Consider the following 27,760-nt stretch of genomic DNA (forward strand, 5'->3'; position numbering starts at 1 on the left):
GCAGTGCTGTCCTTTAGCATTTTCAGCTGGAAGATCTGAGAAACAGTTCCCTGGTAAGGGGGTAAGGGTCAGCGTGGGGGCCAGGGGACAGAGTTCAAGCTGCACATAGGGTCAGAGCAAGTCTGTGCACCCTCTATGCTCCCTGACGATCCAGAACATGTAGTACCATGTGGTAACATCAGCACTGCCTTGGTCCTCCTTCTGGAACATCCATGGCCCCAAGTCAGATGCTGATTGGTCCTGAGTCTAGAGTTTAATGTAGGATTTTCCGTTTTTGTTTTTTAAGGTTTCAATTGATCTTTTTAATTACAAATAAATAGAGACTCATTATAAAAGAATGATACTCCAAAAAGCAAAAGTCTCCCTGTTCCCCAATCCCCTTCTGAGGTAACTACCTTTTGACATAAATCTTTTTAGACTGGTTTTGCATATATGAACATGTAGTTGTTCTTTTATTAAAATGAGTTGTACTCTAGAGATTCTTCTGTACCATGTTTTTTTCATGTAACAGTATATCATAGATTTCTTTTTTGGTACATATCCATTTCTCTAGTACTTTTAACAGCCAATGTATAAGTTTTTATCCTAGTCAGTGGATGAATTCATAAGATCCTTTAACTCCTGGAACTCTTTTCTAAAGTGTGTGTGTGTTTATTCTAAAGTGTGGCATGTATGGAGATTTATTAGATTTTAAAGGGGCCTATGGCCTAGTGAGGGTTAAGAACTGTTTGTTTGAGAGCATCTGGCTCAAGCATGGAGTCCTGGGAGCCTCCTTTTACTCATCCCTGATCTGGGATAGTTTGGCCTTGGCCACGTCAAGCCAGCTGTTACCAAGCTCTGCTCTGTGCCAGATGCTGTGCCAGGGACTGGAGACAGAGGTGTGGAATCCACATGCCTGACCCGAAGGAGCTCAGGTTGTAATGGGAGATGGTATAAAGGTGGTAGAAGCAGCCATCAGCCAGGGACATGGGTGAGGTCAGCCAGGACGAGAAGAGAAGGAAATCGGAACAAGGACTGTGAGGAGAATGATGTGTGCTGGCAGGTAAGCAAAGGGAAGTGGCTTGTGGATTTGGCAGTTAGGGGATGGCTGAGCATGCTCCCCGCTGGGTATGCACGCTCCTGAGTATGAGCACAGATGTTCGAGCTCGCACACCTGGAAAGGCCTTCCATGAGCCAGGGTAGCTGGCAGCTCTAGAGTCAGGCTTCTTCCACCAAAATTCCAGCTCTGATATTTATACCTGGTGACCTTGAGCAGGTTACTCATCCAATCTTCAGCTTCCTTGTCTGTAAAATGAGATATCATCACCTGATGGGCTGTTGTTAAGAGGTAACAACTAATGCTTGTAAGTGCTTAGCATGGTGCCCAGCATGTGTTAAGTTGGCATTCAATGTTAGTTGTCATTATCAGCCTCATCAGAGTCCAGCCCTCACTTTACAGATGAGGACACTGAAGTCCAGAGAGGAGAGGTGGGCCAAACAGGCAGCTGGCCTGGACCAGTAAGCCATCCTTTCTCCCAACCAGCTCTCTCGGGTCTACCCTTTCCACTTGCTCTCCCTGGAGCTGGCCCAGGCTCCTAACGCATCTTGTGTTTTGAAGTGTCCCTTCTGACTGCCTTTGGTCTGGGCGGTTAGGAATGTTTTTAACATTGCTGGGACACTCTAGAGGACTTACGGTTTTTTTAAAAGTCGAGGCAGATGCTTCCAAACTTTCTTGATTCATAGCCCTGAATGTCTCAGTCATTTTTTCATGGTGCTCCAGGCCAAAACAAGTACTTAACAGTTCCATTTATTAAATCATTAGGTCAAATAATAAGTCTTTATCCTAACAACCTACTAGCCATTTGAATGACAATACATAAAAATTGAAAAATACATGTTTTTTGTTCTAAAACAACCATAATTACTAATGGGATGTATGTCTTGTTGGGCACACCCAACTTCTCAAGCTCTGAAATCAGTGGACGCCATCACCTTCATTTCCTGCTCCACATTATCCCTGAAGTACCTTTTTGTCACAGCAACCTCCAAAAACCTAGCTTCACAGAAATATGTCATCAAAATAATGCAATATGATCATTGAAACCGAGCTGTCTTGAGCTAGTAGTCTGCATGATGTCCGCAGATTTTGATCATCTCTGTTTCCCTCAAATGTAAAATACCCCGTAGCGCCCTTGAGTTCTCTGGTGCCCCGGGTGCTTCACCTCACCGTTTGGGAGCAGTAGGGTTAAAAACCTTTGCTAATACAAGTCCTGTTGGTGAATTAGTTCCAACTCAGGTTCAGAGCTGGAAACACTGACAGGGAGTCAAAGTCCATGCGAGTTGATTACCAAACCAGGTATTCTGCAAGTAATCAGAAAGAGACATTTTCCACTGATAGGCAAAAGTCCAAAAGCCATACAACGTCAGAGCTTTTGTTTGCCAAGTCAGCAGGTCTCCAGAGAAAACTGCCAGGCGCCGACTTGAGTTCTTCTTGGCTAGTTTTGTACCACTCGCGCCCTCTGGTGGTATTTCTCAGGGCTAACATGAGAATCGGCTGCTGCCAGAAAAGAGATTGAGTCTCTATTAGGAAATCTAACCATATTTGAGCTGGAGGGAGGAGGTGGGGAGCTAGCACTTCCTGAGCACCCACTGGTTTCCAGGCCCGGTGATGGTTATCATCCCTCCAAATCCTCACTCTCCCCAGGAGCAGATGTCACTGTCCCCATTGTTTGCACATGGAAACACATAGCTTAGGGGAAGTGATCTACCTTTGGAAATGGCTGAACCTGGTCTCAGCCCAGGATGTTTGCATCCAAGGCCTACTTCTTCTTGCCATGCCATGCTTTTCCCTGCAGAAAAGACTGGGTGGTCCCTGGCCCACCAGTCCACTGTGGGACAGGCCTTGGCCAAACCTCTCCCTATAGGATCTCCGCTGCCCAGATCCTGGGGAAACAGCTGCAAACAAAATAAACAATCACTGCTCCATCCACATGGAAATGTTAATCCTCAGGGCAAAAGGCAAATAATTATGAGCAAATGATGGGAAGGTGCTGAGAAGGATGAGGAGGAGCCAGAGGCACTGACAGAGCCAGAATCTTGGTCGTATCAGCTCTGGTGACAAAAACACAGCATCTGAAGTGTAGGTATGGATATTGATAAACAAAAGGTCCTATGACCTAGAAATTGTCCAGATATTTGGGCTAGGGAAAAGAAAGTTCTGTGTTCAGCAGATTTGAGGATAGGCAGCATGCGAGGGGCCTGAATAAGGATTGTAGTTTTTGTGTGACTTTAAGTATTTTCACAAACATCAGCAATGCAGAACTTCAATCCAGTATGAGGCGTTGACCCCGCCCCCCAGGGTGCACAGTGTAGTCTCTGAGGGTCCAGGAGGCCCACCAGCCCCCTGCCTGGCCTCAGAATCGTAACTGGGAGCATCAGCAGCCTCCATTCAGGGGGTTCCAAGGGTCCTTACAGGATGCCAGGGAACCAGCCCTGGTCCCTCACCCTGACTTGCAGCCACCCCTGGGCCCTTCTAGGTGCGAGTCGAAGTGTTTCGGGCAGAGGAGTTGATGGCATGTGCAGGACTGACCTCACCCAGAATCGTCCCTCTGTATGGAGCAGTGAAGGAAGGTCTTTGGATTAACATCTTCATGGAACTGCTAGAAGGTATGGAGCCACATGCCACTCTTCCTCCCTCCACATTCAGAGCCCAGGGTTCCCCCGAGTCTTGCCAAGGTTGACCTCGGTCCCCAGTCAATCCACTTTTAATCTCTTGACTCTGTGACATGGTCAAGAAAGGCCTGCTTTCTACCATCTGCCCTTTGAAGCCCTTGCCCTTGGCTCCCTTGGAGGCCTGGAAAAGCCCCATGTAAAGACTGGCCATTGGTCTCCTAGGTGGCTCGCTAGGCCAGCTCATAAAGCAGAAGGGCTGTCTCCCGGAGGACCGGGCCCTTTACTACCTGGGCCAGGCCCTGGAAGGGCTGGAATACCTCCATACCCGAAGGATTCTGCATGGGGACGTCAAAGGTAAGGCTCCGAGCCCCCGTTTTCCTGGTCTCCATTGGGCTCCTCCCTCACCCCATCCTGCCTGATCTTCTGGGCCTGCGTCAGGCTGACAGGGCTGTACCAGTAAGAAGGGGAAGTGTGTTCTCCCAACCCTCAGCCTGGCTCCATAGTTTCCAGTGGGTGGTCCCCAGGGAACAGCAGATCGAGCTCCTACCCACTGGTGACCCCGGCGGGGCCAGAGGCACAGAGCTGAGTGGCAGCAGCGTCCCCAGGAGTAAACTCTGCTGCCGTGCCCTCACCCTCAGAGATCCTGCCTGCTGCCTGCCTCTAGCCTCAACTGACACCTTCCTCTCTCCCTCCCTCCGCGACTAGTGAAATTAATCAGAAGCAGCAGCTGCCGTGTAGGGTCAGCCAGAAAATTGCCTTGCTGGAGGTCCAGATTGGGCCAGGGCACTTTGTGACTCACCTGTTCCTCTTCTTCCCTGGGGTGGCCTGGCAGCTGACAACGTCCTCCTGTCCAGCGATGGGAGCCGTGCAGCCCTATGCGACTTTGGCCATGCTGTGTGCCTTCAACCCGATGGCCTGGGGAAGTCTTTGCTCACAGGTGAGTCCGTCCCCTCTCCCCCTCCCCACAATGATAACAGCCAGTATACCAGGCATTCCGCAGATGCCTTCTCCTGTACTTTCCTTAATGGCATCAGAGACAGAGCACTTTATGTCCACCAAGACACCACTCTGGGTTCTCCTGAGGCTTTTATTGTTAAGCTTTAATGCAGTAATGCACTCAGATGCTCATTTCTGATGTTCCCATTACACAGAGGAGGGAACAGAAAGGCTGAGTGCCTCGCCCTAGGTCCCAGGTCTTCTACCTCAGAGCTCCCTCCACCCCAGCTCCACCCATCTTGTCCAGCCTTTTTCAGGGAGCTGTGCTCCCAGCCTGTGACCTCAGCCCTCTTGCACCTCTGAGAGTAGTTTCTGGAAGTACAGTGGGAAGGCTGACCAAGGGGGCTGGGCTCTGCAGCTGGAGAAATGCCTGGTTTTAACCTATATTTTTCTGATTATCAAAGTAATCCGTGCCCACTGTAAAATAGTTGGCAATTATAATGTTAAGTGGTTCAGAAGGGGAGGAAAAAAAGAATTCTTAACCATTCCTCTTGCCTAGAGAGATAATCATGAATATTTTAGATAATTCTCTCCACGTCTTTTTTTTTTCTGTACATAGTTAAGGCCATTATAACACAATTTTGTGCCCTGCTTTTTTATTTATACCATTAGCATAAAATGATTTCATTTTGACCAAAGGAAAAACATTTTTTAGAAGTGATTCTTTGTTGCTAAAAGACTATTGGTAATTCTGAAGATGTAAATTGAGCATGGACACCTGTCCTTCACTTTAAAATAACTATAGTGTTTTCTTCTTATTACAAAAATATCTTTTCTAATATCTTTTGCAGAAAGTAGAGCTAAGCAGAAAGTATTTTTTTCCGGTGATTTGTATTTTTTTCTGCAAAAACATATAAAACACCGGAAAAAAAATACTGTTGACATCTGGTATCAATCCTTTTATATACATAGAAGACCTTTTTCCTTTTTTTGTTTTTTCTTTTTAACTTACTAAAATTTCAGGAAAATACCATGAATTAGTCTCTGCAACCTAATTTTCCACGTCCAGACCCCTCCTTCCTTTTAGAAAGCACTTTAAGGGTCTGGTCCAGAGCCCATGTTTTGGATGACAGATTCTTTGTACAGTCCCCAGCAGAATCCCTGACTTGGCTCATCCCTAGCAAGTTTGATTCGGAGGCTTTATGTCTACTTAAAGGACTTTGAGACAAATTCAAGGTGTCTCAGGGATTGACTGGGGTGGTCCCTGCCAAGGCTGTCACCCATCAAGAATTCACAGTTGCCTTTTCTGCCTCACTTCACCTTCTCAGGGGACTACATCCCAGGCACAGAGACCCACATGGCGCCAGAGGTGGTGATGGGCAAGCCCTGTGATGCCAAGGTGGACATCTGGAGCAGCTGCTGCATGATGTTGCACATGCTCAACGGCTGCCACCCCTGGACCCAGTACTTCCGAGGGCCGCTCTGCCTCAAGGTCAGTGCCGGCCAGCACCAGCAAAGCCAGCAGGACTATGGGGCCCCCAAGTTTGGTGCTCTTCAGTGGGGGGTGGGAACAGGGAGTAGGGAAAGCCCTCTTCATAAATGTGGGATCCTGACTAAAATACTACCCCCCAGATCTGAGGGTTCCAGGGGAGATTGTCGGTGAGTACTCTCCTTGAGTTCATGGTTCAGGGCTCTCTTGTGTCCACCCCCCGGGCCCCCTTCTTTGCCCACCTCCTGACAGGCTGGACCTGGAAGTCATGCATGCCTCACCGCCTTGCTCTGCTCTGTCCTACCTGGCCCCTTTTTCCCTTTTCTTGGAAAAATCCCAGCCCCTACTCTAGACCAGGCCTCTTCAGTCCTTGTGGCCCACCACAGCACAGCAGGGTGGGGAGGGTGGGGAGGAATAAGAACAGAAAACTGGGGGCAGGGAAGTGATGGGGAGGCAGACCTCACATGTTGCCTTTTGACCCCTAGATTGCCAGCGAGCCTCCACCTGTGAGGGAGATCCCACCCTCCTGTGCCCCCCTCACAGCACAGGCCATCCAGGAGGGCCTCAGGAAAGAGCCTGACCACCGAGCGTCGGCCGTAGAACTTGGGGGGAAGGTCAGCCTGGCACTACAGCATGGTAAGAGCCCCGCGCTGGCCACAGGGGGCAAGAGAGTCATGTGGTGGTCATCAGCAAGGTACTCCACCTCTCAGAGCCTTGGTTTCCCCATGTAGAGCATGGGCATGACACCAACCTCAGGCTTGTTAGGAAGACTGAGGTCACGTGAGTCCAAGTGCTTGGTACTGTGCCTTGATGCAGGGGCAGTGCTCAGGAGCTGGGAGAAAGGGGTTACGACATAGAAAGGGGGGCTAGAACTCATCAGTAATCAGAGTATGAAATAAAGCCAGGTATCACTTTCCAGCCATTTGTGTGGGTACAGTCAGAAAGTTGGGAGTGCCAGGTGTTGGTGGGGCTGTAGCCCTTAGGCTCTGCTGGAGGGCGCCTGGCAGCACTTGGGCAGACGTCCATAGACCTGGGACCCAGCACCCCACTCCAGGGCTTACCGCCAAAGAAACTCTCCCCAGACCCATAAGGGGACATGCCTGGGGACGCACACTGCAGTGTCATTTTTGGGATGGGAGTTGAATGCAGTCGGGTGTGCCCCTGTGAGAGCGCGAAGAGGCCAAAGGTGGGGATGGGGTGGGAGTGGTTGGGGGATGCCTCACACAGCACCCATAGCAGTTATTAAAGCAACTCGATGTTCACAGAGAAACCTGGCTGGATCTGAAAACCGTAGTGCTGGGTGATAAGAGGACCAACAGAGCAAAGCCTAGAACACTCTGCCTTTTTTATAAATTAAAAATTGATAAATAAAAGCAATACACACTTTGCAAGAAAGCAGTCTAATCCAAAGTGACACATCAAACATAATAGAATGTCAGCTGGAGTGGGGGGCAGTGTTGGGGGCGGCAGGGGAAAGGTAGCAGTTATGGGAATGAAAAGGGAATAAGTAAAACAGGAGAGAGACATTGCAAAGCCCTACACCCCAACCACAGATGGTAGTTATAAGGGCTCCGGGGCTGAACTGACCCCACTCCAGAGAAATGCTGCCTTCAGGAAGCACTGATTGTTGGGAAGGGAGGGGTAAGAGAAATGCAGGGCCAGCAAGGCCCATTTACCTGGAACTCCGTGTTGGCATTCCCCCAGAGCTATTTTTAAATCTTCTCTTTACTATTAATATTAACAAAGTCCTTCTCTGGAGCCAATTCTGTGATTTTTAAATTTGCAATTGTTACCTAGGAGGAAAAGGGAATGAAAGAAATACTGTTCTGTTCCCACTGTAGGGGACCATCTTATAGAAGAGGCCTCCTCTGGAGACCACACACCACTCTCCTGAATTGTGTCCTGGTGGGGCAAGGGTCCTCCCTCACTGCCTGCTTCTGGGCCGGCTCTGCTCAGGAGAGGCCACCTGGGGTGGCCTAGGGACCCTGCTGGCCCGTTTCCACCTTACCACGTGTGCTCTCTGTTTTGTAGTGGGAGGTCTGAGGAGCCCTTGGAGGGGAGAATATAAAGAACCAAGACATCCACCGCCACTCCAAGCCCATCCACCTCCAAGCCCAGCCCACTCTCACCAGACCCTCCATGCCCTGCCAAGGGTGCTCTCGCCAGGGGCCCCGCGACCCCAGCCAGCTGAGGACACAACAGGCGGGGCCCCTAAGCTCCAACCTCCTCCACCCCCGGAACCCCCAGAGCGGAACAAGTCTCCAAGCCTGCACTGGGGCAAGGGGGAGTCCGGGATGTGGGAGCCGCTGCCTCTGTCCTCCCTGGATCCAGCCCCCACCAAAAACCCCAGCTCACCAGAGCGGAAGGCAACCTTCCCAGAGCAGGAGCTGCAACAGCTGGAAATAGGTATGGGCGGCTGCAGCCTCTGGCTCCCTGGGCACGGGCCGGGGCTTCCTCCTCTTTACAGCCAGAATGCGTTTTCTTCCAGCCCCTTCCCCGGGGTCAGCTCTGGCAGTCTGGGCAGAAAAACGCAGACAGCACAGCCAGTCCCCTCCCAGTCTTTCACAGCCGTCTTCTGCCTTTTTCTACAGAATTATTTCTGAACAGCCTCTCCCAGCCATTTTCTCTGGAGGAGCAGGAGCAAATTCTCTCGTGCCTCAGCATTGACAGCCTCTCCTTGTCGGATGACAGTGAGAAGGTGAGCCAGCATGGACCGGGAGCCAGGGCACAGAGCATAGGGCTTTGGGTGCAGCCAGGGAAGGGGCCCTGTGCAAGTAGAGGGTACGAGGCAGGTAACGGGGTCACCCCTTCCTCCTGGAAGGGGTCCTCCCCGGGCCAGGGGTCCTGGTTTCTCAGAATGAGATTGTCCATCTCCAACACCCTGGGAATTCAGGAACAGTCTGGCTACTAGGATAGCAGGGAAAAAGGCTTGGCTTTGGTCTCCATAGAACTACGCTTCACCCTCCTCCAGCCCAGTGGCTCCTCATGAACTCAGCCCCCGGCTGAGCCCCAAAAGCACCCAGGAGAGCCGTGCTTCAGCCTAGGACATGGGGGCTTCCTTGCCCAGGGGAGGGCCCAGAGTCCCTTGGCCCCAAATTAGACCAAGGCCAGAGATGGTTCCCTGAGCCCGCGGCCTGAGTCTGTGCCATCCTTGTCACTTCAGAACCCATCCAAGGCCTCTCAGAGCTCGCGGGACACCCTGAGTTCCGGCGTGCACTCGTGGGGCAGCCAGACGGAGGCTCGCAGCTCCAGCTGGAACATGGTGCTGGCCCGGGGGCGGCCCACCGACACGCCGAGCTATTTCAATGGTACAGTCACCTGATCTGCCTGGGACTGGGGAGTCTGAGAGATTTATGTCCCCCTTCCCCGGCACAGGGTGGGGAAGGGAGAGGAAGGCACCTGGGCAGGACGTCAGTTTAGAGCCAAGGCCCTGATTGCCCAGAGTCTTTCCTGGTGGGTCAGTGGAGGACCATTGACCCTCGTGGGCAGTTGATGGAGTCCCAGAAGGCGTCTAACTTGGGGCGTAGAGCAGCAGTCTTTTCTGGCCTGGAATCAAAAAACTGAGCAGTTAACTTCCTTCTGACAGGAAGAGGAAGAACAAGACCCCATGAACATTTTAATCAAGAACTCAGCAACAGATTGCTGGGATCCTCCTCTAGGGTATGAAGTCAGAAGATGAGAAAGACAGCATATGTAGGACTTCCTTGTTTTCAAGTGCAGCTGCATAGGTCATGTGATTTTGACAGAACAAGGGTTGCATCAGCTCACAGTTCCCTGGCCCTTCCCAGGGCCAGTGTGACTTATGGCATCAAGCCACCATGCCTGGCCAGAGGCCACTCCAAATCAAGGAACATTACAATCTAAGTGGCCCACAATCTAATTTAAGAATCTTTGTTTCCAGTTCCTTTCTGCCTTGTGTGCGAGTAGGATTACTACTTCCCCATAGGACCCAACCTTAGCTCTTTGCACTATGCAGGCCAAATTCCCGGTGTTGATGGAAAATGGCTGGAAGAGCTAGCAGGTATATGCCGTTATGGCCATTGCAACCTAAATGTCTTCTCTGTGGCTTCCTCACAACCACCCTGCTTCCCTCTATGTAGGGCGCCTTAGGGAGCTAGCAGCCACTCTCCTGATGGCCCACTTGCCTGCCTTCTAGGTGTGAAAGTCCAAATACAGTCCCTCAATGGCGAACACCTGCACATCCGGGAGTTCCACCGGGTCAAGGTGGGAGACATCGCAACTGGCATCAGTAGCCAGGTAAGGGGGTGGGTACACACTTAGTGGTAGAGTCCCAGAGTCCAGCACACCTAGCACAGCCCTCCAGATAAAAGACTTTTGAAAAAGTACCACAGGGAATAGTTAGCCCCAGATGTCCCCCAGGATCCCAGGGCAAGACTGGCAGTTTTGGGTCGATCAGAGGGTCCTCAGGACCACACTTTGGGCACATGTGGTTCTCTGCATCCTCCAGAATGGAAGACGGATCATGCCCTCAGGGCTGCCTGCTGGGCTGGAGGGAGGTGTCTCTTAGCGCAGCAGGAGACCACCAGCTCTAGATTCCTAGGAAGCTTCAGCACCCCTTGCCACTCTCAGGCCCACTGGTTTGCTCTGCCCCCAGATCCCAGCTGCAGCCTTCAGCTTGGTGACCAAGGACGGGCAGCCCGTGCGTTATGACATGGAGGTGCCAGACTCGGGCATTGACCTGCAGTGCACCCTGGCCCCTGACGGCAGCTTCGCCTGGAGCTGGAGGGTCAAGCACGGCCAGCTGGAGAACAGGCCCTAACCAGCCTCCCACCACCGGCTCCACTCAGCCAGAAACAGCCTTCCTTCTTGGTGCTCAGTGCTGCCCCTGAGACAGTGGCTCAGCAGTGGGACCAGGGACTGGCAGCAGTAAGGTGGGGACTAGCAAAACACCTCCCACGATCTCCCACCTGTGTCCTGCCTGCCCCCACATGAGGAAGAAGGCAGGAGGCCTCTTCCCACGGGGAACAAAGAGGATCTTCTCTGCCTTGGTCCTAACAAGCTGGCCTGACCCGTTAGGATCAGTGACCACTTGCTGGCAGTCAGGGGAGAGCGACTTCCAGCCCAGGTCAGGGAGGGGTGAGCGAGCCCCTCCCTCAGTCTCCAGGTAGATGTGAGGGTGTGGCATGTCTAACGACCCACACCCGGGCCCAGTACACGCCCAGGGCAGCGGGTATGCCTGCCCTTGGCTTAATGCGGGGCCCTCTCACCCCCTCGCCCGGCCTTGCCTGGCCAGCAAACCCCTTTTTAGCTCTAGGAACTTTTCAGACCAAGTCAGGGAGAGAGGAAGGAATGCCTGACACTGAGGGTCTCCCTAAGAGAGAACACCACCCTTCTCAGGGTGTTTCAACACAGGCCCTGAGCTGAGCACAGCTTCAGCCAAGGACCAGAGAAGGCGTTTCAATTAAACTGTTCTCAGTCCCTAAGCACTTGCCCCTTTGCTGCTGGCCACCAGTCTTACCCAGAGCAGCAGGCCCCGAGCCCCAACCACAGGCCCAGCCACTGCCCCTACCTAGCTGGTACTCAGCTCCCTCATCCTAGAAGTGAAGGGTGACTTGAGACCTACATGACAGAAACAGTCTGAGGACGGGGCACAACAGACACAAAAGAAAGCCGTAGGCGCTGCCATTACCCAGGCTCTCACATCCTCACACCAGCTTCCCGAGACACGGCTCAGCACCACACTCACTGACCCTGCCCCGCCCCTGGTCTCAGGGGCACCGCCAGCTGCACTTTGCACTCTGATGACCTCAAAGCACTTTCATGGCTGTCCTCCAGAAGGGCGGCCAGCGGTTCCGCATGAGCACAAGGCCAGGAGATGGGGTGAAGGGACCCAAATCTTGACCCTTCTCCATGCGTGTGACCCCTCAAACGCCCTCCAGACTTCTGTAAGATGAGTTCCCCCCAACCCATCGCCCCAGCCAAGCCTCTTCTTTGTGGGAGGGTGATCAGGACTCATGTAGCATTAATCAACTGTGAATCATTGTGGGGTGAGGGGTGTGTCCCCTGAGATTCCTCCTGGGGAGAAGCTTGTCCCCACATCTCGCCAAAGTGGCCTCTGTCCAGCTATCCACATCAAGCCATACTGCTTCCCAGGGAGAGACCCCCGGCCCCCAGTACGTGAAGAACTGCAGCCTTCGTACTGCCAAGTTCAGGTTGTAGAGAACTCTTTGTAAGCAATAAAGTTTGGGGTGATGATAAAGGTGTTTAGGCCATGGTTGTCTCCACCCTCACCTGCCTGTTTGCTGCTTCCCTTTGCCTCCTTGGTGGGATCTTGTCAAGCCTGCCCCTGGTTTCAGGCAGAGACTGTTTTCAGCCCTTGTGTGGGGCTACTTTTCCCACCACTCCTCCCAGTGGGTGCTTCCAAATCCACCTGTAGGCTACCCATTCAGACCAGTTAGGCAAGATACCCCAGCTGATGACAGAAGGGAATTCCCTGGCCAAACACTGCCAGGCTGAGGGGAGGAGGAGAAAGACGCCAAGGCCTGGGCAGCAGGTTTTTGGAGATCCCTGAGCACCCAGAAGGGGCAGCAGCCTTGTGCCGGTGTGCCCAGGACAGGTGTAAAGGTCACCCCAGCTGACCCAAGGCTTACAGGTCGCTGCCATCCTCACTGCCCTGGGCCTACTTCAGAGAGTAGAGCCGCCCGTCCTGTATCTCCGGAGAGGGGCTCTGGCTGCGGGGAGGGGTGGACTCACCTTCTACGGAGGACCGCCCTCAACCGCCAAGCCCACCCACGCCAGGAATCGGGAGCGCTGTTTCCTGCCCGCGGGGGGTCGCGCAAGAAACGTCACAGAGGCGGCGACATCACAGGCGCCGGCGCCCCCGGCATCTCCACCGCCCCCCACGGACCCTCAGCAAAGAGCGCACTGGAGGCGGAGGGGCAGCAGCCACCAGCCCGCTCCCCGCCTCCCCGACAGAGCCTCGGTCAGCATGGGGGTGACAGGTGGGAGCGGGCGGGCGCGCGGCGGGGCGGAGCCAGGCGCGGAGGGAGGGCGGGGGCGGGGCGGGAAAAGTGAAAGTGAGGGGGGCGGGGGCGGGGGCGGACTGGGATCCCTGCAGCTGCTCCCAAACCCTGGGAGCCTGAGAGAAAGGTCGACCCCAGCCAAAACCCCTCGCCGTCCCCGCGGGGACAAGGGGCGAGTGCTACCCTGACTACCACACCCACGGTCGGCCCTACGCGGCGCACAAGCGGGTGTGTGCACAGACACGTGCACACCGTGGGGTAAAGGCCGCAGACTCGGCGAGTTCTTGGCGGGCTTCTCTGTGCCCCGGAGACGACTCATGAATAATCCTAGACTGCAGAGAAACCCCAAAATCAAGTCAAGTTGCCCTTGGTTGATGGTTGGAGCTTTGCAGGAAAAAACAATCTGCGTTAACAAATATTTGAGCGCCTCCTTTGTGCTTTGCCCTGTGTTGTGTACCATTGAGCAAAGATGTTTGCTCCGCAGGGCCCAGGACCTCCCAGGCTCAGATCCCTCCTCTCCGCGCCCCCAAATCGGGGCTTTCTTGGGGCCTTCTCTCCTAGGAGGACGTGGGCCAGTATTCAAAATGTGCCAAGAACTGACAACCAGAGAGCAGCTTTTCCTGTCTCAAATCTGTAGGCCAAACTGATGCAGACACCTGAAATCACTCCTGCAACATTTATTGCCCCAACTCTGGGACTTCCTCTTGTGCTAGGCCCTAAGTCTGATGTGTTAACTAAAAGTTAAAATGTAAGTTGGACAGCTAAGTGTGTCACAGAGATGCCACACTGGAGATTTGAGTTGGATTGTCAGGCATGAATAGGATTTTGCCAGGAGAGAGACTTTCTGGGTATTGGAAATACAATGTGCAAAGGCACTGAGGCACAAAAAGTCCTGCCATGCTCCGGGGTGCCTTGGGCTTGGGACAAGGGAGGGAGCTGGATAGCAAGAGATGAAAAAAGAAGACAGAGGCAGACCATGCAGGATCTCTGAGGCCTCTATAGTGTCTGGACGGGAGCAGAGGCAAGTGTGATGCAGCAGCTCACTCTGAGATCATTGAGAAGCCCAGGCTGGTGGACATGGCAGGGAGTGTGATTCAGCAGTCCAGTTAGAAGCCTAAAGAAATTTCAGAGCACAATGGTTAGCATCCTGGGGTTTGGAGTTAGTCTGATCCACATTCAGCTCATGGCACTGCTCTTAAGAACTGTGTGACCTTGTACAAGTTCCCTCATCTGTGAGAAGAGAGTCATGGCCACCTGTGCATAGTAGTGGCTATGAGGATTGAATGTGTGCAAATCACTCAGCATGGAGTGTTGATGGGTATAAGTCCTAAGTTCATGTTGACTTTGGTGTCGGAAGATGAGCGAGGCAGTGGGGAATGGAGAAAGGGATGTGCACAAGGTCAGCATTAGCAGTGGTGGGAACGTCAGAAGCTGGGGAAGTGAGGCGGGTCACAGGTGACCCAGGTTTCTAATTAGGGTGACAGGATGAAGGATGAATCAGGGAATGGGGAGAGGAGTTATCAAGAGACAAGAGATTGGAGAGAAAGACAGGTCAGACATGCAGAACCATGTTGGCCGTGCTAGAGCCTGGCCACCACGCTGTGACTTGAGGTCAGAAATGGAAAATAAACTGCAGGGTTTGGCAGAGTGAGAGAGAGAAGGAATTCATTTCTTTGCACAGACTTTTGCTGAGCATCCATCTTGTGTCAGACTCTGTGCAGAGGGTCAGAGATTCAAAATGAGCAGCCCACACACTCTGCCCACCTCTAATTGAGGGTCAGCCAGAAGTCATGCACTTAAGAGGTCTGCAGGGGCAGGATGGGAGCAACTGAAGGAGGAGTCCCTAGCCCAGTGACTCCAGGTAGATTCTGGAAGGTCTTCAGAAAGAGGTGAGCCCTGAGCATCATTACAATAGGAAACAGGAGAATTCCAGACAGGAGGATACATCTCAGGCTCTGATAAGGAATCTGTAGTGTTTTGGACAAGGTGAAGTTGAGGTCTCCTGAGGGAGAAGTGTATAATGAGTGACTGCAGTTTGAGTCTAGAGCTCAGAAGAAATGGGAATAAGAAATAGAGACTGGAGGGTCTCCTGTGGTCACAGCCACAGGCTTGAAAGCTCCAAGGGGTCAGGGACTGTGTATGTTCATCACAGTATCCTCAGCCCCTAGCAGAGAGCCTAGACCAGGCTCAACATTTTCTTTTATCAAAGAAATGTATGTGGTTAAATAGTACTGAAGAGCTTATTCAGTGATGAAAAGCAAGAATCCCCTACACCACACCCCTAGTCTCTCTCCTCTGTGCAGCCACTGTTGTTTCATTTAAACTTTTTCTGCCTAGTTACCTTATTATCTCTCTAGAAGTTCACAGGCTCTTTCTTAGTTTATCAGCTCCTGACAGTACCACCTTTCTGCTCTAATGGCACCACCTTCCCCTATCCTCCCAACATCAGTTGTTTTGAGATCTGCTGATACCTTTGTAAATTTAACATATTTTTATCTTCTTTAAAAAAATAAACTTTAGACAGTATCTTTTAATACTATAAATAGTAAGATGAAATTTTTAGTGCCCTTACCCTTCCCTTCAGCTTTCCTCTCTGAAGGAAGTCTCACAAAGACTAACCTGTATTTTTATTATTTAAATATCAAGGTTGGTAACATTTACATTTTCTCATCACCATAATTGTTTTCCAAATTTTGTCTATATATTGATTCTAAAAGTTGAAAGTTAATAAACAGGATTTACATTATTGTGACTACATAACTACTGTTCACTGCAGAACCCAGATACCACAGTTACCTTTTCTTTCTCATGTAGCTTTTTGTTTTACCTGGAGTTTTTAGTTGCCTTTTCTTTGTGCTCTTTGGTTTGATTATAATCTTCATTTTCTTCAACCTCTAACCACCATCCATTCTGTCTGGTTTTCTTTATTTCAAAGATGTGCTGCCCAGGACCCTCCATCCTGGTTGTAGGCCTCTATACTGTTAACATCCTGGGACTTAACTGCTTTCCTGAGGTGGACACACTATTTAATTCCTGACTCTCTTATTTTACACCTCTATTTTACTTTAACACACCCTCAAAAAACTTCCTAAAAAAAAAAAAAACAGAGGAGGTAAATTTTCTGAGTCTTTCCATGTCTGAAATGGTAGTTTGGCTGGATATAACATTCTAGGTTAAAAACAATTTTCCTCAGAATTTGAAAGGTAACCATTGTTACTAACTCTGCTGCTAGTATGATTCTCCTCCCCTCGTAGATGACTGATTTTTCTACCTTAGAAGCATTTAGGAATTCATTGTTCCTGGTGCAGTGAACTTTTACAGCAAGGATCTTTTGACATCTGTAGTGCTAGGCATTCAGTAAACTCTTTTAAGCCAATGATATCCTTCAGCTTAGGGAAATTTTGATTTCTCCTTTCTTCATGTTCTCTATTCTTTCTAGATCTCCCTTCTATACCCCAGAATTGGACTTCCTATTCATCCTTTTCTCTCACATTATATTGATATTTTGATTCCATTTTCTGGGAAGATTCTCTGTGTTTTATTTTCCAATTCTATTTGGCCAAAAAGCTCTTTCTCTTCTTGATTCTTTTTAAATAGTATCCTGTTCTTGTTTTTTTTTTTTTGGATATAATATATATATTGTTCAATATCTTCATCTCTGACTCTCTGAAGATGATTGGAGTTTTTCTTTAGGTTTCCTTCTGTTTCTCAAATTACCTCTGGAACTCTGGAGTCATCTTTTCTCTTGATCTGTTACTTGCATGCTGGCAGTTTCCTCAAATGTCTGGTGATGTTTGGTTGTCCATGTTTAAGAATGAAATTGTAAAATGCTGATTGGAACCTGTGACTGCAGGACTCATTGCCTGGCGGATGTCATTTTAGGGTAACCAGACAGAAACCAGACATATATCTGGCTAATTCAAGAAGACCAACAAAACTGATAAACTGAACAGGAAAAAAAGAAGCCAAAAATGACCAATATGAGGAATGAAAGAGATGACATCACTATAGACTCTACAGATATGAAAGAGGATAATATGGGAATGTTATGAACAAAGTATGCCAATAAATTTGACAACTTAGGTGAAATGGACAAATTCCTTAAAAAAAAAAAAAAACTCCAAAGCTTACTCAAGAAGAAACATATTCTGGAGATGGATGGTGGTGATGGTTGCACACTAATGTGAAGGTACTTTATGCCACTGAACTATACACTTAAAACAGTTAAAATGGGCAATTTCATGTTATGTGTATTTTACAACAATAAAAAAGAAGAAATAGGCAGACTAAATAGCCCTGTATCTATTTTTTAATTGATTTGTAATTAACAATCTCCCCACAAGGAAACTCCAGGCCCAGGTTCATAAGCTTCATCTGTGAATTCTACCAAATATAAGGAAAAATAATACGAATTTTATACAAACTCTTTCAGAAAATTGAAGAGGGGATACTTCTTAACTCATTCTATGAGGCCAGCATTACTGTAATATGACAACCTGACAGACATTATAAGAAAATAAAATTACACACCGATATACTTCATGAACATATGTGTGAAAATTCTTTTTAAAAGCAAATCAAATTCAATAATGTATAGAAAAATAATACATTATGACCAAATGAGATTTATCCCAGGAATGCAAGATTGATTTAACATTTAAAAAATCAATTTGTTTTACCATAAACAAAATATAAAAGAATTATTAGCAAAATAATATGTAACATTTATATGTTAACATATTATAATATATGCTATGTATAAGATACATAATACATTAGCAGAATATAAAAGAAAACCATATGATCATCTCAATAAATGCAGAAAAAGCATCAGAAAAAAACCCAGCATCCCTTCCTATTTAAAATCTAAGTAAACTAGAAACAGTATGGAAATTCCTCAACCTGCTAAGAGTCACCTAGGAGAAAAAATCCACTAACATTATACTTAATGGTGAAATATTGAATGCAATCTCCCTAAGCTCAGGAACAAAGCAAGGATGTCTACCCTCAATTCCATTCAACACTGTGCTGGAGATTATTCTCAGTGCAGTAAGGCAAGAAAAAGAAGAGACATCCAGATTGGGTTGAGTCACACACATTATTGTTTGTGTAGAAGACCCTATGGAATCTTTTAAAAAAGAAAAGCTTCTAGAACTAATAAGATTTTAGAATGGTTGCAGGATATAAGATCAATACATTTCTATATAATAGCAACCTGCAATTGGAAATAAAAATTATTTCACATACTACAGAATGTCACTTGGATCCCTAATAGAACATTGCCAAGTTGGGAACAGAGGACCCCAGTTGAGTCAACCTCAGATTTTTGCTTCCAAACCCCTGCGCTGCAATGAGGTTCATACCGTAATCATTTCTTCTATCCGCATCCAGTTGCTGTGGAGATGGGAGGGTTAAATTTCCCAGAGAAGCTTTGTAAAGCAAGCAAGGAAGACTGTGCCATCAGAAACCTCCTCAACAACAGTTGGGGCAGGTAGAGTTGGAGATGAAGAGAGACATGAGGAGGAAGCCGAGGGGTGGTCAAAGGAAGAATGGTGGTCAAGGAGATGACAGGTTCTGAAGAGACCACTGAGCTGGCCACTGGGAGCCTGTCCCTGTCCCTAGCCCAGCCAGCCAGCTGATCCCAGATCCCCCAGCCCAAGCTGAACATGGATGCACCCAAATGCCAGGGCCAGGACCGGCCATTCAAGGACCCTCCCCAGCCTCTACTTCTCTAGGAAGAGGCCACAGCACATTCTAATCCTTCTGATCTAATCCTGGGAGCAATTCTTCTCAGCTAGAGCCAAGGTTGTCACTTCCTGCCACACTGCAGGCTCATAGGAACCCAGCTTGCCCGTTGCCATGATGGCCTCTCCATCAACCCCTATCCCCTACCCTGGAGAACAGAGAATGGGACATCCTGGTGGTCCCCACCCCCAAAGGATGAAAATGAAACTTCTGCAGTAAAAGATACAAGCTTCTAGAAAAGGGACTGGAGTTGGGGGACCCCTCCCAAGGAGTTAGTCTCCTTTATGGAGGGTGATCGGAGTTCATAAATAATCAGATGGGTGTCAGCATCGCTCTATCCTTATATATCAAGCACCTGGGGTAAGAACCCTGGTCTGGAATTGGGGTCAGTGGCCCCAGGGTGTGATGGAGTGAGAAGCCAGGGAAAGAGAGAAGAGGTTTCAGGGTAGGAGAGGCCAGGATTAGGGTGAGCAGCAGATCTGAAGCCTGGACAGAGAGAGTGGTGAAAGAGGGCAGGAGAGCAGGAATGGAGGGAGGTGAAGAAGGTTCATCTGGGCATGATGGGGAACCCCACAGATGTGGGCTCCAGGGTAGGACAGCATGCAGGCAGGGGAACTAAGAGTTTCTTGAGTCAAACCTGCATTTAATTCCTGCCTTTCCGAATAATCAGCTGAGGGACCTTGGGCAAATGACTCTTCTCATTTTTTGTGTTGAATCAATGAGCTAAAGCATATAAAGTGCTCAGCATGATACCTGGGCTAGAAGCATTCAATCAAAGGAAGCGACTACTGCTAGTATCTGCCCTTATGGAGGACGGTGATGGATCAGGGAGAGTGGAGGGGAGCAGACGTGGAGGATAGGGCTGGTGACACTGGCAAGGGAGAGCGAGGAGACGAGGGGCAGGATGGAAGAGGAGATGGCAAATGGGCTTAGGTAAGGGACAGGGAGGGAAGGAGTGGCTGGACAGCACCACCCGCCTGGGCTCCAGAATCCCTCAGGGACTGTCCCCACCTGCAGCTCCCCTGCCCTCACCTCCTTCTCCCTGTCAGGTGCCAATGGATTTCCCTGCTGTGGCAAGGAGTCGGTGGACATTGTGGATACACAGTGAGAACCAGTCCCCCATTATCATAGGACCTTTCCCCAACCCTCCAAGACCACCAACCCTTACCAGCTGCCACTGCTGCCAAGTTTTCATGTACCCACCCCAACCCAGGATCTCCCTCACCTATCGTGTCCATTTCCAAAATCTCTGAGGGCAGAATCCAGGCCAAAAAGCAGAGAGTGTGGCTACAATCACCCTCTGCTTCCACCACCAGCCCCTGATGACTGAGGGGTGGTGGGGCACACTCAGAGGCATGGATGGGACCTGACCCCTTAGAGCTGCCTATCTCTGAGAACAGAGCTCTCTGTGGTGAGGGTGGGCAGGTGCCTAAGGATGGAGAGGGGGTCACAATGACTGAGCACTGAGGGCAATAGCCAAGATGTCAGCCAACTACCCACAAGAACCAAAGGAACCCTCCATGCACATCTCCACACTTCAGATCTGCCATGCTGGGATTGGGCAAGTCTGGGAGAGGGCATGGCTCTGGACTTCTCCCTCTGTGGGGAGCCACTTTCAGGGCACTGGCTCACTGAGATGATTGATTAAATGAAGATTCCTGGGCCTCACCTCCAACCAGCCTAGATCCCTTTTTGCAGGTGGGGGGCAACTTGGCAAGCTCTCTAGGCACTTCCTGAGCTCACTAAAGTTTGAGACTGTTATTCTAGAACTCTTGGTGGGAGTGGCCACAGCCAGGGGAGTGGGCTGGGGGCATCTTACCAGCCCCTATACAAGGCAGGAGGCCTTGAGGGCTCCAGAGACCCTCCCTTGAAGCCACCTCACCCACCCCATAGAGCCCTGTCACCCACTCTGTCTCCTTCTGTCTTAGGGGTAACATAAACCAATACCAGTTCCAGCCAACACAAGACGAAGATGAAATGGAGGTAACAGTGGGGAGTGTCACTTCTTAGGGGGCGGGGGGAGGCAAGGGCCAGAGTTCTTTGGGGCCCATCTTCTCTAAAGCCTGACCAGCCCCTACTCTTGACAATTCTGGGACTCTTGTACCAGGCCAGTGTCGGCACAGGCAAGCACACCCAGCTGTCCACACCACCTCCCTGCCCCAGGTTGGGTCACTTAGAAGAGGCAAGTGTTGGGGAGGAAATGAGCAGGAGGACAAAGGGGGCAGGACAGGGAACTGGTGACAGGGAGGACCTCAGGGGCAGGTACCTCCTCAGCTTCCTGTTGAAACCTTACAGCTGGAGAAGGAATTGCTAGAGCTGGAGCCTCCGCACAGAGAGGTCGTGGACCTGGACTCAGAATTGGAGCTGGAACAGAAGTCCGAGGCTTCCTCACTGCTGGAGCTGTGCCCCGCAGCCAAGCTCAAGTCCAAGGTCAAGCTGAACATGGAGCCCAAGTTGGAGGTGCCCAATCTGGAATTCTGCAGTGAAGACGCTGGGCCACAGGGGTACAGGATAGAGTCGCTCCACCCCTACACTGAGGGGCTCGCGCAGCAAGACGCTGGCCGATGGCATATGAGGTCAAACTCCAGCTACTTGGGCTCCTCAGAAGATGACCAGGTGTCCACCAACCATCGCTCTATCCGTGTGCAGACCTCAAAGCACCTCTTCTGGGCAGACAAGCTCATCCAGGCCTCAGAACACAGCCTGCAGAAGGCGATCAGCACGCAGCCACAGCCACAGCCTGTCAAAAAGAGCACAGATGAGACCACCAGCCATCTAGAGCAACAGTCGGTCCCCAAGGACACCATGTGCTCCAAGGAGCAGCTCCAGGACCCCAGTGCCCAGCCAGCTCTTCCAGCCACAGGCTCCCAGCCATCCTCCTCCCCAGCAACCATCGGCCTGGCAGACCTGATCAACTTCGCATCTTCCCTGGCCATGGCCTCCTCCAGCAAGATGGACTTACCCAATTTGGAGCACATGGTCAAAGCCCCACCCCAGAAGGCCACGGAGCCTCCTACAGAGCCCACCATGGACAAGCCAGAGCAGGAAAAGCTCACTAATGAGTTGCTAGAGAAACCACTAGAAGCCGGGGAGCTGCAGAAAGCTCTGAAGCAGAAAGACAAGAGTTTCCCCCACCCTTACCTTGACTTCAGCAAGCAGGGGTTCAAGAGTGCCAATATTGAAGGGGAAGTGAAGTTTCTCCAGCCCCCGAACATGTCCCCTCAGCTGCAAGAAGCTGTGAAAGAGTAAGTGAGGCTGGCCCAGGGGAGGGCAGTGCTCGGATATGGGGTTGGGGGGCACAGCCAGGTGCAGGTAGCGGACAGTGGAATGAGGGGCTGGCTGCGGTTGGGGTGAGCTGTGATGTCTCAACCTCAGTGACCTCATAAAGGCTGCTGGAAACCAGGTTCCAGTGACCTGAGGTGCAGTGCCGAAGCCAGGACTGCAGGAGGCCCGGGAACTATGGAGGGTGAGCACTCCAGGGCTCAGGCAGGGATGTGGGTTCAAAATGGGAAGGGCCATTCTAGCATTAGGAAGCTTCTCACCCAGAGCATAGCTGGCCTCACCCTCACTGGAAATGCCCAGGCATTTCTGCCCTGCTGAGAACCCGATGGCTCCAGCCCTGGTTTCAGGACACCTCCATCAGGCTGAGAATGAGGGCACAGGGTTCCCAGCACCCCGTGCTGGTGATCCATGAACACAACAGACTGTCAGCTGCCCATCAGTGTGGGCAGGAAGAGGCCCTTGTAGCCCCAGAGCCTTGCTCAGAGGGGCCTCTGGGCTCATCCCACTCCCCTGACCCTTCCACTGGGGCCCAAGTGACGCTTTCTCTTTTGTGTTGCAGCTCGGTGCCGGGAACCAAGAAAGGGAATCCATTATTGCTGAAAATCCATTTTAAGCTGTCGTCCCCTAATTCCCCAGAGAAATGACTAGACAAAACCAGTAAAGCCTCCAGTGCTGACCCCCGGCTCAGACTTTTTGTGCAAACGCTCCTGAACCAGTGAGCTCATCTTGCTGCAGCATCCCGGTCTCAATTTTTTGGGGGGATGCCAACCCCATTTTTAGCTACCCCCACCCCAGGGCTCTGCCAGCCCTGCTTTGTCCCTGCTCTCTCCCCATGTGTAGTTCCACTTCACCTGCATCTAGCCAGACCTCTGGGCCAGCAACAAAGACTCATAACTAGTCTTGGGGAGGCCTCGGTACCATTTCTAGGGCTTCTGTTTCTTAGATCATTGGGGCATCCCAAATGAGGCATGTTGGGATCATCTGAAGCGAGAGCCTCCTGAGGGTGGGGCTGGGCAGGTGAGAAGGCGTCTGGAGTGAATTCTTCCTGCTTCTCTCCATGGGGAAGACCTGGCTTGGGGAAGGGATAGGGTCCAGGGCTTGAAGGGAAGAATGAAGCCAAAGAATTGGTCCTCCAGGGGCCCACGGCCTTGAGTTAGAGGTACCTCCAGTGCAGGGGAGAGCCCATGTGTAATAGTGCACTTCCGCATGCAACCCAGATACACACACACACACACACACTAGCACATTACACACACATTCCCTTAACACATGTACACACAGGCCAAGGTAGCACATTCCCCATGCGCTGTGCACATGGGCACACATAAACACAGTGCCTGTGACCCAGACACGTGTACTAAACATGCACACAAATGCACAAGCCTCCCATGGCGGGGAGGACAGGCCATGTGGGGAAGCTTCTGGAAGAGAAGATGGAGGCAGAAGAGGGAAGGGAATTCGGGGTGTGGGGATGGCGTGGGCAGGAAGAAGGAAGTCAAGGAGAAACAGAAGGGCAGGCAGCACCTCGCCTTGGGCCCCAGTGAGCCTTGAGATCTACTCCGGGCCACGGCTCCCCAACAAGTGAAAGCCCAGCCTTGCAGGTGCTTGAGGGGGTCTGAGGACGGACATGCCCAGGGCCTGGGAGAGTGGGACTTGGAGGGGGTCAGCAGTGAGGAATGGTCCAGGGGCCAGAGAAGGGAGCAGGAGGCTGGGAGGAGGGATGAAGAAGAGACGCAGAGGTGAGCGTCAGGGAGGGGCTAGGCCAGAAGCGTCATTTGGCTATTGGAGTGCATCTTCCTGAAGTATTCTTTTAATGTGGTTTGTGGGTTTGCATTGTTTGGAAGAAAGGATCCTTCCCTCCCAGGGGGCCTAGGGTTAGGTAGGCCACAGCCCCACCTTGGCTGGACCCCACCCTCCCACGCCTTGACTTCAGGCCTTCTCCAGGGCCTGTTTCTCCCCTGGGCCTCTGCTATCCTGTGTTAGCTTTTGGAGTGGAGTCACAAATTTACATACCTTTAGGGGGCAGAAACTCAAAAGAATAAAGCAGCAGGTTCCCCAGCAGAGAGGAGGAGACCTGTAGTGAGGGAGACACTCACCCCTGCCAAAAGTTGTTAAAATCTTCCCCAAAGCCAGCCTGGGGGCTGCGGGCCTGGGGCACTGGGCCAGCATCCAAGCCTGTGACTCCGCCTTTCAGGCAGCAGAGGGCAAAAGAGCAAGAGATCACCATCAGCAAAGAGAACGTACAGGTGACCAGGGCTGGGGAAAGGTCCCCTACTACTCCAAGCTACTGCCCCCAGGATCCCCTGGGGAGAGGACTGGGGGTGCAGCTGGCGTGGGGGATCCTGGGAGGTGAAGCTATGCACTCAAAGGTCTGGTCCCGGGTCGTCTGGAGTCTGAGCACTCAAGTGGGCTAGGCCCCTCTGCCCTGTCTTCTCCCCACCTCCAAGGCTACCACAGAAGCCTCAGAGACTGCTCACGCGAGACCCAGGAGAGGAGCAGACTGGCAGGATGCAGAAGGGGAGGCTGCAGCAGCGCGCTGCCCTGCTGACCCAGACAGAGCCAACAGCAGCCACAGCCCCAGGGGCTGAGCAGGCCTCGCAGAGGGCAAAGGAGATCAAGGATCTTGCGGCCACCCATACAGGAGAGTCAGGCCCAAACACTGGGTCTCAGAGGTGAGGGCAGGGATGCGAGGCCAGGCCTGGGGTGCTGGGTTTGGGGAAAGGCCTGCCTGCCTGGCCTGGCATCTCTCTGTAGCAGGTGCCAAGGCCTTTTCCAACCTCTTCCACCTGAGGCAGCTTTGCAGACAAGATCCCACTACCCCTGACACCCCGGCAGCTGGCAGGTGAGGGCCTCAGGGCTGGGAGCAGGGAGGAAAACTAGGGGTGCTCAGAGCAGAATACAGCAGGTTGCCTGCCCAGGGGCTGGGGTCACTGCAAGAAGCCAGTGACAGTGTTGTAAACTTGTCCCCACACCAGTCTAATTTGTTCATATCTATAATTTCTGGGCTCACTGGTATGTGTGTGTGTGTGTGAAGGAGGGAGTGAGGGAGGGAGGGACTGGTAGACAGCAAGGTGTTTGGATGGTGGATGGATAGATGGTGAGTGGATGAACAAGATGGAAGGAAGAAGGGAAATTTGGAGAATGGATGGAGAAAAAGAATCTGAGGTCCCTGCCCAGCTGCGGTCTGGGGCTGTGGGAGTAGGGGTGGAAGGAATCACTTCTACATTTGGGGGCCTCAATGCCCCCACAAAGATTATGCCCTGATATTGGCAAGGACCCCTTAAAGCAGAATTATTCTATTTATCACCAATAATTTTCAGTGCCTGCCACATGGTGCCAGCAGGGCTCCTGGAGCCTGGACTCCAGAGCCAAACTGCTGGGGTCCAAAGCCTAGCATTGCCCTGACTGGTGGAGTGACCTTGGACATGAGGTTTTAATGTTTTTCATATAAACATATCCAAACATGAGTTTTAGATGTGAGAATTGAGTGGACACTTAACAAGTGCCAAGCAGCTATTGTTCTTTATATCGAGTTATAATGCCCAGGGGGTTGGAAAACACTAGTCTTCAGTCCCATTGAGCTAGAGTGGGTGGATCTCAGGGTTCCTGTGTGTGCAGTTCACCTCTCTGACCTTCCCCCGTCCCTGCCCCCAGCGTTCCAGGATGTCTTCAAACTGTTCAGCTCCAGCCTGACAGGCACTGTGGACATGCGCAGCATGAAGGCTGCCCTGGGCAACATGGGTGTCCGGCTGACCCCACAGGAAATGTATGAGGCTCTGCAGGAGGCAGACTTGGATGGTGGGTACCCCCATCCCTGTCCTCCTGTCCTCTCTCACCTCTAGCCCTGAAAATGCCTCCCTTCCCCACAATATCTCTGGCCTAGTCCTATTTTAAAGTTTCCTCTTCCAGGAAGCCTACCCTGATCAACGTGCCTATCCCCTCTCCCCTAACATTTATGATAATCCTCAACCTGATTTGGGGGTCCCCCAGGGCAAGGACTGTTTCTCCCCCACTCAACCAGAGGCAGGACTGGATTCTTTAATGTCTGAAACTGCTGGCAAGCCCTTAACACGTCTGCAGGGTAGGATTACTGCGGGGGACAGACACCTACAGCACCCCCTCCTTTCTCTCTTCCCAGGTGATGGAACTGTAAGCTTCAAAGACTTTCTGGGTGTCCTCACTGACAGCCACCGCCTGGCTCAGTCCTTGGGTGAGGGGCAAGGCTGGTGCAGCAAGAGTGGGCCTGGCCTGGGGGAGACTCCTCCTTACCTTTTCCATGTTCTCTGCCCCTAGGCCAGGTGAGGAACAGCCGGGTCTGTGGCCCCCAGGGCCGGGAGACCCTGTTCTTAGAGATGATGTTCAAACTGATGAGTCTGGGCTTTGTGCCCCACAAGTCGGTGCAGGAGGTGATGAGGTGGGCACAACTGTACCGAGCTTTGGGGCTCAGGATGGAGGGATTAGACTCTTCCCCGTGCAGAAGTCCCCAGATGTCCCTGCCCCTGAGACGGGAGCCCTGAATTCTGGGTCAGTTTCCTGGGCCCCAACTTGCTCCAGGCCCGAAACAAGTGGCTTCCTGTTCTGTTTTGGTTTCCCTGCGGGTGAGATGGAGAGGACTGGGGGAGGCGTTGTCTGAGGCGGCTACACACTTCTCCTTCGAGCTATTACTCCAAGAAGCAGCGGTCTCTGCGGCTGAACTCGAGTTGGAAGGGACGGTCTCGCGGCCACTGCAGCACCGGGAGCTCTCACGCGGGCCTCACGTTCTTCTGCCAGGCCGTCCGCCTCAGCGGCCTTTCCAACGCCGAGCTGGCGCGCTCCCTGCACAGACTGCACAAAGCAGGTGCGCCCCGGGCTGGGCGGGGACCTGCGGAGCTGGGGACTCTCTCTCAGGACCCGCTCTCAGGATTGACCCCTCCTTTTCCTCCTGCCGGCTTCCTAGCCCCAGATGTGCGCAGCCCCTACTCCCAGATGCCTAACCTGAATGGGCGGACGCAGCCAGAATGTCAGAACCGAACCCCCCGCCTCGACATCGGACTTCCCAAGTCCTACCAGCCCAGCGGCTCCAAGCTCCGGCCCAACCGCGGGCGGTTCAGCCAAGGTGAAAGTCGAGGGAGGTGGGGCCAGCGGGTGGGGCCGGGTCATGTCAGGAGCGGGGCGGGACCGGGAGAAGAGGGACGGGGAAGATAGAGCGGAGGTGGGGCAGATAGATGGGCCGGACAGGCGGGGAGAGGAGGGGCAGGAGAGGAGTGGTAACAGGACTCCTAGAAATTGGGACTGAACAGGTGGAAATGCAATATGACACAATTCAACGGTGTGACTAACGATAGGGCGGGACATAAGGAAAAGGGGCGGAGCACGCAGGTAGGAGGCGGGACTGGCGGGAATGGGACGGGGCCGGCAGGAAGGCGGATTGAGGTGGGGCTAACTCTGCTTCTCTAACCGGAGCACTAGGCTTGACCCTGTGCACGCCCCCTCCGCGCTTCCGCAGGGTTCATGGGCCAGCCACTAGGGAGTATGCGCCCCTCGAAGCGAGCTCCTTCGCCCCCAACGCTAGTGCAGAAGCAGCCCTTCTCTCCCCATCCAACCTGTTTGCAGAGACCGGCTATGAAGAACTTGTACAAGTAAAGCGTTTGCTAAGCGAAACGGGCTGCGCATGGTCGGGGAGGGCACGCAACGG

General features: G+C 51.8%; 2 protein-coding genes and 2 long non-coding RNA genes across 15 annotated transcripts in view; 2 read left to right on the forward strand and 2 right to left on the reverse strand.

Moving 5' to 3' along the window:
* MAP3K14 (mitogen-activated protein kinase kinase kinase 14) overlaps positions 1-12,296 on the forward strand; it is a 40,138-nt gene extending 27,842 nt beyond the window's left edge. Inside the window, exons 7-16 of the mRNA XM_006217478.4 lie at positions 3,516-3,645; positions 3,874-4,005; positions 4,484-4,588; positions 5,916-6,079; positions 6,562-6,712; positions 8,108-8,482; positions 8,668-8,774; positions 9,240-9,384; positions 10,233-10,333; positions 10,692-12,296. Of these exons, the coding sequence (XP_006217540.1) occupies positions 3,516-3,645; positions 3,874-4,005; positions 4,484-4,588; positions 5,916-6,079; positions 6,562-6,712; positions 8,108-8,482; positions 8,668-8,774; positions 9,240-9,384; positions 10,233-10,333; positions 10,692-10,856 (1,575 nt within the window). The 3' untranslated portion in view covers positions 10,857-12,296. The remainder of the gene's footprint in view (positions 1-3,515; positions 3,646-3,873; positions 4,006-4,483; positions 4,589-5,915; positions 6,080-6,561; positions 6,713-8,107; positions 8,483-8,667; positions 8,775-9,239; positions 9,385-10,232; positions 10,334-10,691) is intronic.
* LOC116283682 (uncharacterized) lies at positions 1,771-13,031 on the reverse strand. Of its 10 annotated transcripts, none has more exons than XR_012059731.1 (5): positions 12,791-13,031; positions 9,476-9,622; positions 8,432-8,592; positions 7,753-7,869; positions 1,771-6,908 (listed from the first exon to the last, which is right to left on the reverse strand). It is a non-coding gene; the product is annotated as an uncharacterized lncRNA (long non-coding RNA). The 10 variants fall into 10 exon arrangements; XR_012059733.1 differs by having other exon boundaries at positions 8,432-8,842; XR_012059739.1 differs by having other exon boundaries at positions 1,771-2,536; positions 4,451-6,908; positions 8,432-9,622.
* SPATA32 (spermatogenesis associated 32) lies at positions 12,734-27,726 on the forward strand. Of its 3 annotated transcripts, XM_072939156.1 has the most exons (12): positions 12,734-13,038; positions 19,854-19,908; positions 20,733-20,787; positions 21,100-22,049; positions 24,534-24,758; positions 24,882-24,928; positions 25,741-25,884; positions 26,225-26,296; positions 26,380-26,500; positions 26,745-26,923; positions 27,023-27,181; positions 27,572-27,726. In XM_072939156.1, the coding sequence occupies exons 1-12, from the start codon at positions 13,026-13,028 to the stop codon at positions 27,706-27,708; spliced, it is 2,157 nt and encodes a 718-aa protein (XP_072795257.1). In that variant the 5' UTR covers positions 12,734-13,025; the 3' UTR covers positions 27,709-27,726. The 3 variants fall into 3 exon arrangements, with proteins under 3 accessions (XP_072795257.1, XP_072795256.1, XP_072795258.1); XM_072939155.1 differs by lacking the exon at positions 27,572-27,726 and having other exon boundaries at positions 12,896-13,038; positions 26,690-26,923; positions 27,023-27,176; XM_072939157.1 differs by lacking the exons at positions 27,023-27,181; positions 27,572-27,726 and having other exon boundaries at positions 12,896-13,038; positions 26,641-26,851.
* On the reverse strand, positions 17,351-22,153 carry LOC140686162 (uncharacterized). The gene is made up of 2 exons (XR_012059740.1): positions 21,946-22,153; positions 17,351-21,544 (listed from the first exon to the last, which is right to left on the reverse strand). It is a non-coding gene; the product is annotated as an uncharacterized lncRNA (long non-coding RNA).
* Positions 27,727-27,760: the final 34 nt, after the last annotated feature.

Source organism: Vicugna pacos, chromosome 16 (genome assembly GCF_048564905.1).
Source record: "Vicugna pacos chromosome 16, VicPac4, whole genome shotgun sequence".
Taxonomy (NCBI): Eukaryota; Metazoa; Chordata; class Mammalia; order Artiodactyla; family Camelidae; genus Vicugna; species Vicugna pacos.

Bases quoted from the DNA above. Each gene is read 5' to 3' on its own strand.
- SPATA32 (XM_072939156.1), top strand. The intron at 24,929-25,740 runs GTGAGGGCCTCA...CCCTGCCCCCAG, and splicing joins GACACCCCGGCAGCTGGCAG to CGTTCCAGGATGTCTTCAAA. The intron at 25,885-26,224 runs GTGGGTACCCCC...CTCTCTTCCCAG, and splicing joins GCAGGAGGCAGACTTGGATG to GTGATGGAACTGTAAGCTTC.